The sequence below is a fragment of the Humulus lupulus genome, chromosome 3 (assembly GCF_963169125.1).
Source record: "Humulus lupulus chromosome 3, drHumLupu1.1, whole genome shotgun sequence".
Classification (NCBI taxonomy): Eukaryota; Viridiplantae; Streptophyta; class Magnoliopsida; order Rosales; family Cannabaceae; genus Humulus; species Humulus lupulus.
The window spans coordinates 28,371,601-28,393,067 of NC_084795.1; the positions used below are offsets into that span (position 1 = coordinate 28,371,601).

General features: G+C 33.6%; 2 protein-coding genes and 1 long non-coding RNA gene across 3 annotated transcripts; 2 read left to right on the forward strand and 1 right to left on the reverse strand.

The window, feature by feature from the left end:
* The first annotated feature begins 2,755 nt into the window (after positions 1-2,755).
* LOC133822416 (GSH-induced LITAF domain protein) lies at positions 2,756-4,394 on the forward strand. Its single transcript, XM_062254748.1, has 3 exons — positions 2,756-3,185; positions 3,824-3,950; positions 4,083-4,394. Exons 1-3 carry the CDS (start codon positions 2,977-2,979, stop codon positions 4,167-4,169), a joined length of 423 nt encoding a protein of 140 aa, XP_062110732.1. The 5' UTR covers positions 2,756-2,976; the 3' UTR covers positions 4,170-4,394.
* Positions 4,395-5,696: 1,302 nt separating this feature from the next.
* On the reverse strand, positions 5,697-7,559 carry LOC133821028 (uncharacterized). Its single transcript, XR_009887268.1, has 2 exons — positions 6,056-7,559; positions 5,697-5,961 (listed from the first exon to the last, which is right to left on the reverse strand). It is a non-coding gene; the product is annotated as an uncharacterized LOC133821028 (long non-coding RNA).
* A 1,275-nt stretch (positions 7,560-8,834) lies between these two features.
* On the forward strand, positions 8,835-10,517 carry LOC133823831 (uncharacterized). The gene has a single exon (XM_062256679.1). It carries the CDS (start codon positions 8,835-8,837, stop codon positions 10,515-10,517), a length of 1,683 nt encoding a protein of 560 aa, XP_062112663.1.
* The last annotated feature ends 10,950 nt before the right edge of the window (positions 10,518-21,467 follow it).

Below are 21,467 nucleotides of genomic sequence, written 5' to 3' on the forward strand. Positions count from 1 at the left end.
TAAAGAATTTAGGAATATTGGCGGCGATAATATCCAAATTATTTATAAAGTTACACTTTAATACCTAAATTTACGAGTATAAAAATGTGTCACATTTAACATGCAGTTAACGGTTGTACCAAAATTGTAGATTTAGGTATTATAACCGAAAAAAAAAGATTTGGGTATTAAAGTGTAACTTTTAAATTTTTGTTGGTATCATTGCTGCCAGTATCCCAAAATAAAATAATTGTAATATAATTGTACGCTCTAAATATCCACGGGCTATTAGCGAGCTGAGAAATTGCATAATTATATCAGCCACGTGCCCGGAGCTGCTGTTGCCAGGTCCTACCTCTCCAGCTCGAGGTAACCAAAGGCCTAGTGAGATTACTAAGGAGGCGGGTCAGAGGTATGGACACCACGGGCTAAGAATACATCAAGCTCGAGACACGAGCTTGAGTTGGCATCTCTGACCCCTTATAAAGTCAACCATGCAATGTAAACGTGCATATATCAGACATCACGTGTCTGATATATCCCTGAATTCTCGGACACGCAACATAAACGTACGTGTTTAGACACCCACGACTGGGTTGGGCCATGCAGCCCATTATCCCCCTTACTTATTGATTAGACCACACTTCATTGTCAGGTTTTATGAATTAATCATGAATATCACAGAAGTGACATGATGGGTAAGAAGGTCACGGGATGACCCCCCTTGCCAACCCCTAGGTGCCCTCTCCCTATAAATATGGATACCTTGGGAGTTGCAAGGGGTTGAATTTTATTTGATAAAGAAATACCCTGTAAAGAATATCATAAAGATAGCAATAATATTGGTTGGTGGACAAGAAGGATTTTAACCTGGTGGACTAGAAGGATTTTAACCTTTGAACCACCTAAAAAAGTATTCGTGTCACCATTTTACTTTAAGATCATTCATCTATTACGGTTCACAACTTAGCACCAATCCCCCTCTTTATTCTATTAATTACCTGTTGCCGAAGAACCGCATCAACAATAAATATGTAGTTTAGTAATATTATTGAAAGCAGAGTGCTGTGGTCAACCCCTTAGTCAACCTCCGCCTTAAAAAACACATGCCAAAGTTTTTTTTTTCACGGCGGTGTTTGTTGTAGTTACAACATTCTTCTTGCAAATTTTCAAAAAATCATGAATAGTTTACAGTGTTGAAAACCTTATATTTGTTAATATTCCGGTTACCACATGTGTTCACAAAATCACAAATTTATTTTCGACACTATAAACTATTCAAAGTTTTTTAAAAATTTGCAAGATATATGTTGTAACTACAACGAGCGCCACTGTAAAAAAAAAATACTCCAACACGTGTTTTTGGAGGCAAATGTTGACTAAAATGTTTAAATAAAAAGTTGTTGTCAGCATTCATCTCAATGAAAACATGTAACCTAGTTTTTGTTTACATCTAGTACAACATTTTTTTTTGTTATATATATTTTTACGATTTTGATATGTTTGATTTATTTGATATATATCTCGTCTATATATTTTGTATTAGACATAAAAATCTTAATTATAAAATAAATAAAAAATTGAAAGCCCTATTTTTATGGATTGATTACATCCTTCAACAAGAATTAAATTTTATTAATATTAATAAAAATCACATATAAATAATTATTTACACATATAAGTTAATGTATACCTTCAAACAATTTTTTTTATTATTATTTTTCTCTTTCTTCAAATCTATATATTTCTCTTTTCTTTCTCTTCTCCAAAATTTAAAAATAAAAATTCAGTCACATCACTAGTCATTTGGGCTCGTGAGTGGTACCATCACAACCTACTCTTCAATGTGATTATTTTGATAAGTAGGAAGCATATGTTTTTTCGCTGTTGTGAGAGAAGATAATCAAAATTAAAAGTAACATTTTAGTTTCTTTTATATTTTGTTAACCAATTTTTTTTTCTTCTTTCTTGTATTTAAAAAATAACAATTTAGTTGCTTTCTAATTTGGTTAAACAAATTTCTTAATAAAAAATCAAAATGTGTATTTTTTTTTTATAATACGAAATTATCTTATAAGTTTATTTTTTGTTTAATTAATAAAAGAAACACTATTATTTACATGTAAATTACATTAGTGACTAAAATATATTTAAAACTTTTCATTGAAAAAAGTTACTATATAGCATAATAAAAATAACTTTTGATGAAAAGTTTTATAGTAATTTGTTATATTTTACTATAACTCATTAGTTTCTAAAACAGGTTTAAAGGTAACGTAAAAATATCTTAAATAATAAGACATTATAATATAACCTGAAAAAACTAATCATTATTTTAAGATAAAAAAGTTTCAACAAATAGATGTCACCAAAATGTATATGAAATATTATGTGTTAAAAATAAACTTTTTTCTGAAAAAGTAACTAATTGGTAGCCATTATAAGTAACCCAAATGCTACTTTCGAAAACCAAGAAAAATAAGAAATTCGAGATTTGGGAAATGTTTCCAATTCTGGTATATTATTCTTGAAATTTGGTATTTTGTGATGATGTGGTAATGTATTTTTGTAAATAAAATTGTGTAGGTAATTTTTGTAATTATTTTATTTTATATGTATATAATTGTAAAGATCACTATTTTGATTGAAAGTCTTAAATAACAATGGGCTTGCTGGTTATTTGTTGTGGGCCTAGAAAATTTAGCCCGAGCAGGCCCAACTGAGTGATGGACCATCATCAACACAACAAGATTGGTTCGTTGAAAGTTCAGAAACCAGTTTCCCCTGGTGTCCTACTACAAGTCAGAAAACACGGCTTGACGGAGGGAAATCTTAGTAAATTCGTATTCCTCACGCGTCGTTGGTGACGTATCCTAATTCATAGAAAATTATGTACGAATTAATTGAAGTTTGATTTACTTGTTTCTTCTTAATTCTTCATTTGAAAAATTGGAAATCGGAGCCACAGTCGTCTAATTCAAAGCCCTAAATCCCCAAATGAAAGAGATGGAGATGTCGAAGAACGACGAACCAGTCGTCGGAGTTCCCTACTATGTCCATCAGAATCCTTATCAAGCTGGAATGATCCCCCCAAACGCCGTCTTTGGGGACCCTAAGGGTGTTCCGATCCAACAGACCATTTACCGGGACACACCTGCCCCTTTCAACTGCCTCTACTGTGGTAGTTCTGGTCTCACCACCGTCAGGTACTTTCCCCTCGATTTTAAGTCGCTCTCCTTCGAAAGATTTCATTTTTATTCAGAATTATCAAATTAGTACCTTGTTTTATAGGTGGAAATTGAAATTGGTTATTGGAATTCGACCATCTTATCTTAGGGTTTAGGTCTAAGATTTTTCATGATGCTTGGAGAACCTATTCTGTATTGAATGTTGCTTTGTTTAAGTTCATGTAATTTTAGTTTTCTTGGATTTGTAATATAAAACATGACAGGCTGTTCGTACAATCTTACAAGAATTTATCATTTGTAACTTGTAGTGTTACTGGGCATGGAACACAAAACTGTTTTCTTTTAAACATGAATTAAGTGATCCCGTACAAGAATTAAGAATAAGGTAAGGTACTGGTAACTGTTTAGTGCAACAATGATTATCATAAGAGTTTAAATAAAGCTCATCCAAAAGTATGTTGGTTGCTTGAGTAGATTATCCAATGAAAGAGGGGAAGTCTCTTCAAACCTCAATGCTAGGCCAAGAATTATACTCGTTGAAGTTGGCTGTCTTATAATTAGAACTACCAATTAATTTTGATTTCCAGTGTGATTAAGTTGGGCGTTGTTGAGCTTTTATGCCATACTGAGATTAAAATGTTTATCTTCTTATCCAGATCAAAGTTAAGTCTGGCAGCTGTTATTGGTTGTATGATGCCAATGATGCTTGGAATTTGTTTTCTTTGCCCTTCAATGGACTGTCTATGGCATAAATATCATTTTTGCCCGAGTTGCAAAGAAAAGGTACCTGAGTTTTTCTTCTCTTGTTGTCATGTTTTTATTATTGGTTTCTTTCAGTGAACTATCTCCGAAAAAGTTTTGATTAGTATTTGAACACTAACGATGTTTCTGTTCTGCTGTTTGATCCTAATGTAGGTTGCCGACTTCGAGAAATCGGATATTTGTGCTGTGATGGATCCTCCTCAGTGGACGCAGGAAAGCTTTGCCCTGCCTGCAGTTTAACTCTGTTCTACACAATTCACACTTTTACTTCGGAATGTTTCACTTCTGCGCACGCTCTCTCTGAACCCATTACTAGAACAAATTACACAAGAATGCCCGTACATATATATATTCTCAAAATGTTATTGTAAAATACAATATTTCTAGAACATCTATGCTTCTTGGTTTGCATAATGTGATCATCATTGTTCATACAATAAAAATGTTCGTGAATTTTGGCCAAAATATAGTCTACGATTGAGCTGTATGCATTTTCATTTAATCTTAGTTAATGACATTTTTGCTGCATATGCAAAGACCTTCATTTCTGATTCTTTGGCCACATGTAGTTTGTTTTACACTATTAGGTGGTTCTGACCGTCTGAGTTGTTGGACCGGCCGTGTTGAATGATTAAAGATAAGGTAGCACAGACTTTATTTTCGGTGTTCTTTTCCTTGTTGAAACGTGAACGCCCTACCCCTTCTGGTGCATTAACTGTCAAAAATAAAAAAAGAATAAATTTCATGTGTGTGTATATATATATATATATAGAGAGAGAGAGAGAGAGAGAGAGATTTTACTATAGGTGTTTACATTATTCTCTAGCCTTGAATATTTTTGGTGTGAAATTAGATATTTAGAATATTTTGTAATTTTTTAGAAAATTTTAAATAGATTATAGTGTCTAAAACTAAGTTCAAAACAAGAATTTGTTTGATGACTAATTTTTTTTATGCGCGTGAAAAATATGTTTTAACTTAGTTTTTGACATTAAAAATTATTCATAAAAAAATTATATCCCCAACCCCGAATAAAGGTTTGGTAAAGTTTTTCTCTTTTTATAGTAAAAATGGATTGTATACACCTATCCAATAATAAAATAAGAATGAATCACTATTTACTCGATTTATAAACCATAATCATTATGTAAGAGAGATGGCCAAGTGTTTCAAGGCGTAGCATTGGAACTGATATGTAGGCTTTTGTAACATTTTCTAAAATTTGACAGAGTATTCTAAATAATTATAAAATATACGGTGATAACAGAAATTCTATTAAAACTATTCACGGGAATACACCAAAAATCTACTGGTGGGGGCACTTTTTGAAGCCTCTCTACAGTAGCATCTCTGCCGATATATACTGTACATTTTCTCCCTTCATGGTTGTCAAACTGCATCACCTCAAAATATTGAAAGAGGACCTTGTTTCGGGAAATTTGGGGTGAAATATCTCTTAACATGAAGGTTTTGGATTGACGGATCACTATTAGTAAAAGATTCAAGTGTAGACATGCATTGCTAAGAATTGAAGACAATGCTTTATACTACATCAGCCACAAACAACTCTCTTTTAAGTTAAAGTTTTGAAATTGAAACATTTTTATCTTCATTTTTTTGTTCCCTTGGTAAGAATGTTGTAACTGGTTTCAACTCAGAGTTTAAGATACATGGTTTCTTGGCAATTTTATTTAACCAAACACACGCTTGGCACTTATAATATTTTGGTGCATAATTTTAATGAATATATCATTATAATCGTAGATCGATAATAAAATCTACTCTTTCACTTGATAGTAAGAAATGACTACACGTTTACAAAACTTGGTCTGCTAGAATTTGGAAATCACCAGTATATATATATATAGAGAGAGAGAGAGAGAGAGAGAGAGAGAATAGAGATTAGTTCTCTCGAAATAAGCATAAAGATTAATCTTTTATCAATCTTCAAACTCCGAAATACAAGGGCTCTCTTTTACTCAACCTCGCAGTAGAGCACGCATACGTCCGTGGTCAATGACACTTATCATTTCTGAAATGGATTATTGCAGAACATGATCGATTAAGAGACTAAGTGTCAACCGAAAAAGAAAGAACATTAATTAGTAGAGAGAAGATAGTGTTACCTCCCTTTTTTTTGGACGATGAGCTACTTCATTAAACTTGTCCGGGGGGAAGAAGACGTACGACTTGTGGAAGAAGAGGTCCAGCATGAGAGATAAGAGCCTGTCTTGATAGCCAAGGAGACTGCCCGAATACCACACAAGGATTCCTTCTCGATTAATATAAATAATATATATACATATATACTGGTAATCAATCATGATGCAATAATGATTTTATTTACAGAAAAAACTGCTCGGTTAATGAGGGTCTAAGACTACTTGAAGAGGCTGCAGGCAAGTCATCCTTGGCTACAAAACAAAGGCTCTTAATCCTCATGTAGGACGATCCTTCCTTTCTCGTTAGTTTCAAACAACACTAGATATATCACAGCACTTATCTCTACTCTCTAGCTATATGTTGAATGAGATGGCTAAGACCGAGGTGCTTAATATATATAGAGCATTGTGTGGTTGTGTGAATGCATATTCGGAATGCTAGTTACGTAGGAGTAATAAGAAAGATCAAATACTAGCATGGCCATAATAATCTGCATGATATGCAATGAAAATGCAATGATCAAAGTTCCTGTCGTCGAATATATTCCAGAATTTTTGCATGGCCCAACGTATGGCCGCCCATGTCCTGCGATAGGTCTAGATGATGATAACCAAGATAAGGGTTTTCTTGCCCTCCATTTCCAACAAATGCTGACTGTCTCTCTATGTAATATTATATTATATTATGTTAATATATAACCACTCTGCTGTGTTCACTTGTCCACCTGCCATTTGCTCAGACCTAATTTCTGCCTCTTGGCTCGGCTCAAGGGCTATATAATTAATAATATTTATATTTATTGTCATTTTCTAGTTGAAGTAATATCTTTTTCTGTCAATGGTTGGACAATGCTCGCTGACCATATATACATTTATATGATCCTTTGATGCTCCGAAATGAAGTGTGGATTTTGACCCTTGTCTCCAGTTTGCTTCAATATTATGAATAATATACCTTACTTTTTCAACATATCATCTTCTGTCTTTCGTTTTCTTAGTTCCCAAACTTAATTTGCGGTCGCATATATATATCCATATATAAATATTTGTAAGCAATGTAGCAATAAGTTTCGATCTAGCTATGAGAACTTGACAAGCTAGCATACATGACAAATTGACTGAAGATCCTTATATACCTTGTGGGGTTACGTTGAATCAATTCATGAGCCATCTATCAGATCGGGATTGGTATACAAATCGTTGAAAAGGAAATTAACCCTTTGACCCTGTGTCATTTTGTGAATCGTATCATATGAGTTCGACAGCAATGAGGGCAACTTAATTCTTTGGAATTTCAACGCGCATATATATGTTTAAAGTGATGATGAAGACAATAATATATACCGAAACCTCTCCACTGTTCCAATATATATCTCTACAAAAGAACATCAAATATCAGAGACTATTCGTTATTCTGTTCCCCATCCAAGACGTGCGTGTCACATTTCATTTCCTTGGCTCTTTGCAAATTGCAATTTTTAGGACCACTTGATTCCTTTCTTTGGTCATTCTGGAACTGAGAGTATATAGTAGTAGTAGTAGTATAGTTGAGCCAATAGCTCTCTTACGCATGTTTTCATTTCTATATAGCAGCATCGTTCTATAATAGTGTCACTTTGATAGACTCGTATATATAATAGGCTCATGATCAATATTTCTTTTTCGAGTCACTGCAATATGGTGCTTGTATATTACTCATGTCATGCTAACCAAGTCATAAAGCTCTCACTACAGATGTAGTGTATATATGTACAAACTTGTAATGATGCTGAAGCCTAAAGGGGTCCATTGTTATGTGGAATTAATGGTCTGTAGTTGGCTTGTCTCTGTACACTGCCCCTTTTCTACAGTCTGCTTGTGAAGAGTAGAGGATAAAAAAAAGAAAAAACTCATTTTTTCATGAATGTTATTTGAAAACTGTTGAATGACAACATTATTACTTGCTTACACATACTTAGCTTCAACGACTGTCCACCACCCAGCACTCAGAAAAAACTTTTAGCACAATTACGATTGAGTTGTAAGCCTTTAAATATACCAAAGTTGAATAAGAGGTTTGCACTTTTTGTCATTTTCTGGTAGTAATTGATTATGTCATTTCGTTGTCCCCGACTAACTGGTCCAAACTTCATCTGGTATTTTTCTATAGTAAATGGCCAAAGGGCATAAATGACCTACTTGAATACCACTGCCAATAGAAACACTCTACCGACTTGCTTTCATCACGGCCTCCATCCACCGTTGGATTTACTATCAACATCATCCTAGCTACTCATCAAAAAATAATCCTCCAAATCCAATCCTAACACCACCAATTATCATTATTAATTTTTGTGTTATTAGCATAATTCCTTTTTTTTTTTTTATGATTATGATATTTTTTGAAGAGTATCAATAATGATAAATTGAAAAATTATATTATAAATTATGATAATTTTAAGGGATAAAATTATAATTTTTTATTATAAATATAATCATAAAAATTAGTTGTTATTATTTATAAATTTAGAAACTTGACTGTTAAAAATAAAATTCAATAATGCTGAAAGGTCTTGGCTTTTTTTTTTTTTTCCTTTAGCATACTACTAATCCAAAAAATAATAATAATAATAATAATAATAATAATAATAATAATAATAATAATAATAGTAATAATAATAACAAAAGAAGAAGAAGTAAAGGTTTTTGACTATTGTGTCTTTCTCTCTGTCAACAACACTGAAGAGAGACTTCAATCCCCGCCATGAAATCGCCAAAGAGCCAACATCAGCTCCTTGAAGCGGAGAAGGTCTTATCTTCACTAATGGAATTGATACCTAAAGTTTTAGCCTTTAAAGGAAAATGGGCAGTGATCATAACCAAACTTACCAACCTCCCAACTCATCTCGCAGGCCTCTCTGAGTTATCCAACTTTTCATCATCCACTTCACTCGTTTCAGAACTCGTTCATTCCGTCGTTCAGACCCTTTTGGACACTTCGGCTCTCGCTACAAAATGCATGAACCCGAGCCCTTCAGACGGCAAGCTCAGAACCCAGAGCGATCTCGACTCGGTATCGGCAAGGCTTGACCACCACATCAAAGACTTGGGGATTTTCATGAATTCTCTTGCACTTCGGAAAGAGGGTAATGCTGTGGATGGTAGGTCAGAGTCGGTGAGTTCTATAATGGACTCTGTCCGAGTCGAGGCGAGTAATTTGCTGATGACTCGTTTGCAGATTGGGAACTTCGAGTCCAGAGACTCAGCCATGGACTCCTTGCTGGGTTACCTCTACGAGGACGATAAGAGCGTTTTGACGGCCGTGGCTGAAGGTTTTGTGCCTGTGCTTGTCAATTTGCTCGATTCGAGCTCAGTGGAAATTAAGGAGAAAGCGGTCTCAGCAATTTCAAGGGTTTCAACCGTGGATGGTGCCAACCATGTCTTGTTAGCAGAAGGGCCTTTGTTAATCACTCATTTGCTTAGAGTTCTTGATTCCAGAAATGGGTTCGCTAGAGAGAAAGCTTGTATTGCTCTTAAAGCTCTTAGCTTTTCTGAAGAGAATGCCAGAATGATTGGGTGCAGCGGTGGAATAGCCTCACTTCTGGAGATTTGTCAAGCTGGGTCAACCTATGCACAGGCTTATGCAGTTGGGGTTTTGAGAAACATATCTGTGTTCTCTGAGATTAAGCAATATTTCATTGAGGAGAATGCCATTCCTGTGCTTATTGCCATTGGGACTTCAGGGACCTTAGTTGCACAAGAAAACGCAATTGGGTGTCTCAGTAATCTGGTTTCAGAGGATGAGAGCTTGAAACTTGTTGTTTCAAAGGAAGGTGGTATTCAGTGCTTGAAGAGCTTTTGGGATGGTGCTCCAACGATTCAAAGCATTGAGGTTTCGATTGAGTTATTGAAAAACTTGGCTTCTTGTAGATCTATTGGTGAAGCTCTTGTATCTGAGGGGTTCCTAGCTAAACTAGTTGGAGTATTGAGTTGTGGAGTTGCTAGTGTGAGATTGGCTGCTGCTGGGGCCATTTGTGAATTGAGTTTTAGCTCAAAAGCTAGAAAAGAGGTGGGAGAAGTTGGAGTAATACCTCCATTAATTGGTATGCTGGAAGCCAAGTCTAGCGAGGAAAAGGAAATGGCTGCACAGGCATTGGCAATTCTTATGCTTTATGCAGGAAACAGGAAACTCTTCCTCAAGGAAGACAAAGCCTTAGAGTGTACAGTTCAACTTCTTGGTCCTTCAATAATTAATTTTGACAAGAAGTATTTGATTTCTGTTTTGAATTCTATTGTAAATTCAAGTAAGTGTAGGAAAGAAATAGTAGATTCAGGGGCGTTTGATCATTTGCCAAAGCTTATTGACATGGAAGTCGATGGGGCTAAGAAGCTTAACGAAAGCCTTCATCGAAACAACTCATGGAGTGTATTTGCCAGAAGAAGATGAAGTGGACTAACTCGTTTTTACCTCTTTTTCATCCCTACTTTGAAACCCTCAACCGGTATATATATCTTTTAACTCTTTATCACACTTTTTCAACTTGTTGTATGTGACCAAGAGTTCGATTGATTGGCTTAATTGTCACTAATTTCATTGAGGTTGTACAATCATAAAATGTAATCATATGCTCTGTTTGCTAATCCAAATTGTTAATATCTTTGTTTCCATGACTTTCAATTGCACAAAAGCTTATTTTCCTTTGGTGTGTTATAGTTCATTGTTGGTTGTGTTGCATTATCTTCTTGCGACATGTGATTGTTCTTACAAAACCTGAGATTCGAGTCTCTTCATATTATAAGATTAGATGGGAAGCCTAGTTTCGAAAAAGTCATTAAATGTTTTCGAGTGTCACATGTAAATATAGTTAACCAGAGACTGATGTGTTTTTCAGCTGAACATGTTATTTTCCGTTGTCTCTGAGTTGGTACCACCCTCCCTTGGGAAGATAAACATAATATCAATTATTAAATTTAACAGTTGGTGAGCAATATATTTCAGAAATAGCATTTTAATATTGAATTAGTTGGTGGCATTATAAGATCAGAGCGACCTGTTTAGCTGTTTGAAGAAGCCATCTTGGTGTAATGATCACATCTGTATTCAGCCACATATGTACTATTATTATCCATGGTGAATATATTCATTTATTCGATTTATAAACCAAAAAAGCTTTGTACTGATTATATGATTAATGATAGTTGCTACCTTTTTGTCTAACTATTTTGGTGATACATCTGGGCAGCTCCTGCTTTGGCATGTGAGATTAAATGGTTTACTATATCACAAGAAAACCTGATCTTTCCAAAAAGTATTAAACTTTAATCTCCAACTTTTAATGTATAGTATTTAAATTCCAAATTTTTTAACTTTTGTAACAATTAGGTCCTGGTATCAAATGACATAAAACATTTGAGTGTGTAATAACACAACTACTAGAATAGATTTTTCCTTCAAGAAATAATGAACTCCTTGGGTTGGTTCCACTCATTTTCATTTACATATATATATATATATATCATAAGATGCATATCCAATATATATAATTAGATTAGATATAACATGAGAAGGAAAAAAAATTGGGAAGGGGGAGAGTTCCAAGGAAAAAAAACTCAACCGAAAAAAAAAAACTACTGCCTACTAGAATTGGGAATTAAATGCTGCAAGGCAAACTAAAACAATCGGACTTAAAATGATATTTATGAAAGAATGGGACCAATAAATAAATATAATAAAAAAAGAGGGGATGGTTGCGGTGGCCCGGTGGGGTAGAAAACAATGATATATGATGTCATGGATGACCAAGACTAGGACATAGAGAGCCGCAATTCAAAGTATTTAATACTACTATTTCTATCTACTACTACTCTCTCCAATTCAATTATTCATATTATTATCATCTTATTATATTCTCATATCTCAATCAACTTTTAATTATGATTATGTTCCTCCTCCTCACCTTTTACAATTTCACACATAAATATCAAATATTTTTATATATATATATGAGAATTTTTTTATTGGACTTCACTTTAAGCTCTAGTAGTAGGACTCTCAGTATTTATAACTCGTGAATAGTTTTTGGCGCGATTTTTTTTATGACCGTGTATATTGTAGCTATTTAGAGCATCCTACAAATTTTCAGAAAATTCCAAATAGTTTACAGTACCGAAAACTAGGTTCAAACATGTTGTTCTACACATGACTAATTTTTTTTATGCGAGTGGAAAACAACATGTTTGAACTTAGTTTTCGGTACTGTAAACTATTCGAAATTTTCTGAAAATTTGCAGGATGCTCTAAATAGCTACAATATACACGGTCATAAAAAAAAGTCGCGCTGAAAACTGTTCACGGGTCGAGAAACACTGAGAGCCCTACCGATAGGACTTAAAGTGAAGCCCCTATAGAAGAATTGTCCTATGTATATATATATATATTTATATATATGGGTGCACTTTTAATGGTTACTACCCATAGATGGTTACTTTGATATTAACCATTGGATTAAGATCAATGGTTTATATTTATAGTTTTTAATTAAAATTTCTAAAAATAAATTGTGATTTTTTTAAATTTTTATAAGAGTGACCTGATGACATGTCAGTCATATAATTATTAAATTAAAGAATTAAAAAAATCTTATCTAAACATTATAAAGGAAATTTGTATTATAAATAAGCATTATATATTAATAAAAAAATAACTCAAGAATGTTATAACTGCTACATTCTAGTTTTCAAAAAGAAAAACTGGTTATTTATTTTTTGGGTTTTAAAAAATATTGACTTTGAATGTCGCCGGCGTTTCTGGGATTCTCGGCTCCGATCTTGCTCTATAGACAGATATGAAAGTCACTGCCACCACCATAGGACACCTTAGGGTCAAGACTTCAAAGCCCAGTGTCGCGCACCTTCCATATTTTTCATTGTGCGGTAATGCTCTCATATACTTTTGTCATATTTTAATCTTCAATTTCATCCTTATTTTCATTATTTTCATTTTATCTTTTTTTCCGGGTTATTTTCTTATGATATGTCGAAGATATAGAATATTGATAATGAAATTTCTTTGAGTGTACGATTTTAATCTTCACTATCATCCTCATTTTTATTGGATTTGCAGGCATTATTTCAATTTAGTGATGCAGAGATAGCATCGTTAGTAAGAAATGGCTTGATGGAGGGAGCATATCTAGGTATCATTCTGTGAGATTTGGGAGGTGTCTGAATTACCAGTGCAAGCATTTTGACTATGCAAATTGCAAAAGAAAATTAAGAGCTTAGAAGATTTTTTTTTTTAAGAAATTGAAGAAGAAGAAGGAAAGCTCTATACTACAATTATGTATTTTGTTTTAGTAAACTTTTGTAAATAGAATTACATATGTTTTATTTGTTATGTGTATTACGTAGATGTTTTGTATACATAAACTAATATTGTAATGTTAAATTGTTATTAGAAAGTTTTTATAAAATTTTATTATATCAAAATGTCTACAAATATACATTAAAAAGGAATTTATTTTCTGAAATATCATTTAGTAACATTTTTATAGAATGTCACTAAAAAAAAATTTAATATAAAAAACAAGTATGTAATTCATTATTATTAAAAATTTCGTAATATTTGAAAATGATATTTAATTATTTTTAGTTACATTTTTTCAAATGCCACTAAAAAGAATATAGTTTTGCAACAGTTACAGTTTTACAACATATTTTAGTTTCTATATATAATTAATAATTTTAACATTAGTATGTGTATATTTATTATTTCAAAATTTTAATTAATGAAAATTATAATTCTATTAGTTTATTCAATACCTTTAAGTAGTTAACGAACAAATATTATTTTATTTGTTTCCAAATATAACAATGGTGATTGATATATTTAATAGCTTGTAATATACATTTTAAAAAAATTATTCATTAACATATTGTATATAAATATAGTATTTGTTAAAACATCTTTTTGTTATTTTATGTTTTTATTAAAAAATTCAATATATTTTTAATAATAGGTTTTTTCTATAATAAAACATTAAATACTAAAATTTACATAAATGTTTATTTGAAATAAACTATCACCTAATAAACTTTAATGCACAATATATGTCATTTTTATTTGTCTCGTAATAAAATTCATTGGTAGATTAAAAGTTACATTTTCTATTTAATAAGATTACTAATTACAAAATTTGGCTATGATTAGCATTTAAATTTCAAATACTCAATCACTCATTTGTGTATTTATATTCAAAATTCAAAGTGAGAAAAATATATTTATTAAAATAATAAATAAATTTCATCAAAGTTATTAATATTATATAAAAATAATGTAAAAAAAAACAACAATAACTTTTTGACTTTTTTCAAAACATTTTTATATTATTAGAAATCTATATATATTTTTAATTGTATTTTAATAAAAAAAATCATACTCGGAATATAAAGAGAAAAATCTATATTAAGTATCTTATTGAAATATTAACTTTTTGAATTCTCATAAACCAAATATATGTTTTGTTAGGCATAGAACAAAAACCCAAATTAGTATAGAAGAATATTAAGCACACAGTGATCATCTATGCTATGGTGATGAAAGGAGTAAGCTCCTTGGGTCCATCCCCATTTGATATCCACTTTAGATTTTTGTTCATAATTCTTTATAGATATTATCAGACATTTTCTCATAGATTGGAGTTGAGAGAAGAGGTCGTCTTCAATGAATTTCCAGAAAAAAGAAACTAGTTATTCAAGATTTATCAGCCTGAATATTAAGCACAAGAGCCAAAGTAGATAATAAACTCTATCAGCCTGAGGACTGTGTAACGCCCTGGCTACCCCAGAACAGTTACGGTGAACGGTGGACCGAAAATTTGACTCGCTACCCGAGTCCTTTGGTAAAAAACGTGCTCTAAGTGTAATTAACAGGTTAAGGAATAAAACCGATAAAAGGAAATGGAGATTTTCATTACAAACTGCTCTGCAGAGCTAATCAAAACATTTACAAGTTGTTCTCAGTACAAAATGGTCACTACTATTTTAAATTTACAATCCCGCCGACCTAAGCGGCAAAAATAGGGTAAACCCCCTAGTTCCTCTGAGAACTCTTTGGCCGTGGTGGTCAAGCGGCCGCATATGTACACATCACCACATCAGCTCTCCACTTAAGGCTAGATGAGCTTTTCTTTCCCTTTACCTGCACCACATAGCACCCATGAGCCAAAGCCCAGCAAGAAAACATAACTCTTTATATAAACATTATCAAATGATTATCATTATAATCACATTGAGCATAAAGCTTTCAGACAAATAAGTGAACATCACGTGATTCAAGTGGGAGAGTGGCTGCTAGGTAAGCCACTAGCCTCCAAGCGCTTATCTCAATCATCGACCCTCGGGGTCGGTCTGGCATTAATGCTCCTTGAGTCATTCAATGCTAATAGTCAATTAGATCTAATCTCTGTTGGCTTGCGTGATCCACGCTAAGGCCGTTCTGACTAATGAGTCAGCGCTATGTGACCAGTGTCCAGTATCACTGCCGAACCTGACTAATAAGTCACAGCTTCACAGTTGACGCTAACATTTTTGCCAATTCTGACTGATGAGTCAGTGCAACGTGACCAGTGCCCAGTACCACTGCCAAACCTGACTAATGAGTCACAGCTTCACGGTTGATACTAGCACCTTTGCCAAATCTGACTAATGAGTCAGTACCATGCACAAGTGAGCAACATATGCTAAGCATTCTGTATTCAATCCATGTCCATATTACACAACCAACATGCCTCACGAATATCCATGCATGTCACACTTGGGGTGCAGTTTTCTTACCTCTGGTTCGAGCTAGAATGAATACAAGAACAACCCCGAGAACGATCAACCTTTTGGTCCTTTAGCGGTTACCTGGTCATAACCAATTATGGGATTCCATCAATAAATTGAACAATAAAAGGTTCCCAAACCAAAACCTAACCTCCGGGACATCAAACACTACTCAACCGGGTAGTAGGTTCAACCCTGAGGCCTTAGGTTTGAATCCTCATGCTAAAAACACTATTCTGGCCAAAATTGCCTTGTTGGGCCGCGACCCTCCCCAGCTGCGCCGCGGCCACCCTCCTGACAGGCACTTTGGGCCGTGGCTCACCTATGCCAGGCCGCGGCTCAATAAGCTAAAATGCCCAGAATTCAGCATGCACCAGCAAGCATCCTCCTGCGTTTTTCCTTAGAACCAGCCCTTCAAACCAACTCAAAACCTCTTCCAAACACCCATTTAAACCTCCAAACATCACCCATAACTCTCCCCCATCATAACCCAACCTAAACATCACAAAAACTCCCCTTGATTCCAACTTTCCACACCAAAATCTAGAGCTGAAATCTTAAAACGAAAACAGAGCACACATGGAAACTAGTGGCTAAAAGCTTACCTCAAGTTCAGGTTATGGTGCTCTTCCACAGTGGAACACTCTCCCAAAGTGCCAAGGCCTAGCTCCTAAGCTCAAATCCTCAACAAGATCACAAAAATTCACAAGGAAAAATGAAGGAAGGAGAAGGTACGAGAAGGAGAAGAAATGCCTCTGTTTTACTCTGTTTATTCTACAGCTTTCTAAACATCATATATATCCAAACCCCCAAATGACCAATATACCCCTAGGTCTTTTAAAGCTTCTAAAGCCACTTCAAGGGTAATTTTGGCACTTTCCATTTACACCGTTAATCATAATTAACACTTCCCAATTCCCGCTAATCTCAATATACTCAAACACCAATAATCCACATCCCGTTACCCTTTAATGCCCGGTAACAATCTAATCATTAAAACACCCCGAGACCCACCCCGAGCCCCGAGCTTAAGCCTATTATGACCAAACCGATAATTAACATTCCTTGATCGTCTCATGCCAAATGGCTCGAACAAACCCACATCATAATGTGGTCTCAAGATATATCACCAACATGCATACAAATAATCAATTTACCCTCAACGGGCCAAATTACCATCACACCCCTGTAATTAGAAATATGGACTCACATGCATGCATTTCACATCATATCATAATATAATCAGCATATACATGCATTTTATCAATTAATAACATAATTAAGCAAGTATGGCCCTCCCGGCCTACTATTCATGCCGTTAAACACATCGGAGAATTCAGGGCATTACAGACTGACTGCTATGTTGTTTTGCCATCTCACTAAGAGAATATCGGCAATTCTCAACGTCTATCTGAGGCCACAGATTCAGCAGAAAAGAGGTACTTGACTCAAGAAAGAACTGAATCATGAGCAGGGTCGTATGGATGATCCTTGGATGGGATCTCAAGTATGGCTGGGATAGGTGTATTGTAGCTGTCCACTAGGAACCTTATCATGTTTGTGACCTGTTTTAAAAAGTAAAAAATTAATCTGTCAAATTAATCTTTCAGAATCATGAATGTTTTTAATGAATAATAGTCTCTCAAATTTATATAAACATGATATAATGGTCTCAATATTAGTATTACATTTGATCACAGATTAGAGAGATTAAAAAAGCAATATGGACTTACATATTGGCTAATTAAAATTATGTCAATTTCTATATAAAGATTAAAATTTCTATATAAAGATTAATTATGATAAAAAAAATAATAACTAAATTAATCAAAATGACATGTTGGTGACTTGCTATACCAAGTCACCATATTTCCACATCACCATAATTATTAGTACTCATCTATGGGTAGTAACCATTGAGAAGTCTTCCATATATATATATAAATGTTTTCTTTTCCCTTGGGAGGCTATTTAAATATGTCAACTTTATATATATAGGAAATTTGTGCTCTGCCAGCGTATGGAATGCCCGTATAACTACGATTTTTATATATATATTTTTTAAAAAACTAACACACAGCTGAACTTCTACTTTGAAAAAAATGCTGCAAAGAAGACTAACAAAATTTGAAAAAAAAATTAAAGTTTTAATATATTTTATTTGTTTTGCATCACACAGCTGAATTTCTGCTCTGAAAAAAAGTTGCAAAGAAGACTGACAAAATTTGAAAAAAAATTAAAGTTTTAATATTTTTTTTTCAGAGCAGAAGTTCAGCTGTGTGAAGCAAAACAAATAAAAAAATATTAAAACTTTATTTTTTTTTTCAAATTTTGTTAGTCTTCTTTGCATTTTTTTTTTCAGAACAGAAGTTCAGCCATGTGAAGCAAAACAAATAAAATATATTAAAACTTTAATTTTTTTTTTCAAATTTTGTTAGTCTTCTTTGCAGCTTTTTTTTTTCAGAGCAAAAGTTCAGCCGTGTGTCTGTTTTAAAATATATATATATAGATATAAAAATCGTAGCTGTGTGGGTGTTCCGTACGACTGCATAACAGAAGTTTCCTATATATATATACTAGGTAGAATAAACGTGCAATGCACGTTTGCTTAGTTGTAAAGGTGTAAACATTGCCAATAATTTAAATAAAAAATGGTTCATTGTTTTTTTAATATATATATAATAAAATGAATTATAATTCTATAGTTTATATGAATATTTATATCAAGGGTTTTTACCGGCGAAAATATCCAATGTTTTCACGTTGTTCCATTTTTACACCCAATCGTTATTTTTTGCGGTGAATACACCCAAACTCACATGAATTGTGTCTCCGTCACTCCTGAACCCCTAACAGTGTTAAAAATGCTTACGTGGCCAATTGCGTGTACAAACCCAGACACATCATTTAGCCCAGATAAATTTTTAATTATTGATTGCCAAAAAAAAGCTTTAAATCCTTAAAAACCATATGCACGAGAGATCTCCATTGTTGACATTAACCCATAAATTCTTGTAAACCATCAAAGACGAAGAAGAAGAAGAAGAAGAAGAAGAAGAAGATTAATTTGACCAAAAGAGCAGTACCCAAGTTGCCATTAGAGATGAAGTCACTGATAAGAAGTTTCTCATCAAGGGCCCAATAGTAAGCTCTCAATTTAACAATATTTGGGTGTTTGACTTTCCCAATGGCTTGAACCTCAGCCGCAAACTCCTTATACCTCTGGTCACCACCCTCACCCAATCTCCTCACCGCCACTGGAGTCCCATTCCCGAGCACCACCTTATACACAATCCCCAAACCACTCTTCCCCAACACGTTAATGCCACATAATTTTAAATAAAAACTCTTACCTGAAACCCAGAAATCCTCCTCCACCGTCTGCATTTCGCCGCCTAGCTCCATCGTTAGGTGCCATCGCCGCCCTTTTCCACCACTCAGACCATTGCTGGCGACTGCGATTCCTCCATAGCCATCTCCATAGTTGGTATTTCTCTCTCCAAAAACGGTTCCCTCCCTCTTAAAAACTCTCACCGAAACCCATTTTCCTTCACTGTCTCCACCACTCAGTCTCGTATTCATCTCCATAGCTGACTGTTTTCCTCCTCAAAAACTCGAAACCATTTCCATAGTCGAGTCCTCCCTATCTAAAATGGCTATTCTTAGGAGCGCCGGTGAGCAAGCCCTTGAGAAGACAATGAACGGTGGCTCTGAAGTGTCTTTCGAATGAAACCCGCCATCTCTGCCTAGCACGAGGAATAAGAGAGCCCGTCCGAGGAAGAATAACCATGATCCTCCTGAGATTTCACATCGTTCAACCAAGAGGAAGAATAACCATGCCATGGCCGATCGTGGCAAAGAAAAGAAACGATAGGGAGAAGCAGAGAGGTCGGGGAGAAAGAAGAAAGAAAATTAAAAAAAAAATCTATTTTATTTTATTTTAATTATAAAATTATATAATTTCAAAATTTCGAATCATTTTTTAAATTTTAAATATTTTTTATTTAAAATTATGTGGCATTGACGTGACAATAACACCTCAGCTTTGTCAGACCACGTCAATGCCACATAAGCACTGTAAACGGTGTTAATGGGTGGGTAGTGACGGAGAGACACTTTGAGTGAGTTTGGGTATATTCACCGCAAAAAATAAAGATTGAGTGTAAAAGTGGAACAACGTGAAAATATTGGGTATTTTCGCCGGTAAAAACCCTTATATCAATAATATATACATATATGATATCTAAACGCAACGTTGACATATATATATATTTACATGGTTAAATGACATATATATAAAATACAATAATATTTAAAAATAAATTAATAATAAAAATAAAATTAGAATAGAAAAAATCATAGTGTAGACAGTAGTATACGTACATCAACTATTTTTAGTTTCGAATGTATCTCACAATGTCATTTATTTGATGAAGAAAAAAAGCTCCAACCACTTGATAAAAAACAAATTATCACACAAATTTATAAGATAAAAAAATGATATGTATGACTTTATTATTTTTAAATAAATATGATTTAATTATTTAAATTATCATAAAATATCTTTAAAATATTATATTTTAATAAATTAATTTATTTTTATTTAAGTTTATGTTTGTTCTAATTTTTGAATTTGGCAGTGACAACAAAATATTATATATTATATGTTTAACATAGTATTAAGTTTAAGTTTAAATAAATTTTATTTAAGTTATTAAATATATGATTTTATTATTTTTAGGGGTCCTTGGCAAAATGGCCTTTTTTTTATAGTGCAATTTGCACTTTGGCCTAGTTTCAATAGTTTTTAGCTAAATGACATCTTTTATTAATGAATTTTTCGTATTACCCATTTTACCCTTAAAATAAAATAATAATAAATTAAAATAAAAACCCTAATAACTATCATCTTCTTCCTCTCACCCATCCACCCACACCCATCCACAACCACCCACTATCATCCCCCATCGCCACCACGACCACCACCACCGGCGACCACTGCCCCCTACTGCCGGCGAACACTGCTCATCACCGGATGCTACCATTTCTCCACAAATCCACCCACCACTCATTCAAAAGGTTGGTTTATAAAGGTTTTTTTTATATATAAAATATGAGATTTTTGATATTGTTTTTGTAGATTTAAAATGCAAAATGATTGTTTTAGTATATTGAAAGTATAAGTAAGGATTTAGGTTTATTTCTGGGTTTTATGGAGGTTAAAGCTTGAAAATCTGAAAAAATTAATGGTGGTTTCTGCTATTTTCGAGATAGAGAAATCTAGAATTTTTTGACAGCTTGTCTAATTTTTCGACAAGGGGTCTAATATTTTAGACCAGTTGTCTAAATTTCAGACCAGTAGTCGTATTTTTTCAGCCACCTGTCTAAATTTTAGATCACCTATCTAAATTTTAGACCATCTGTCAAATTTAGACAGGCAGTCTAATTTTTGACAGATCGTCATATATTTTCAACCACCTATTGAATTTTTAGACGGGTTATCGAATTATCAGACAGGTTGTCTAATTTTCAGACAAGTTGTCAAATTTTTAGATTTTCAACTTGATTTTCA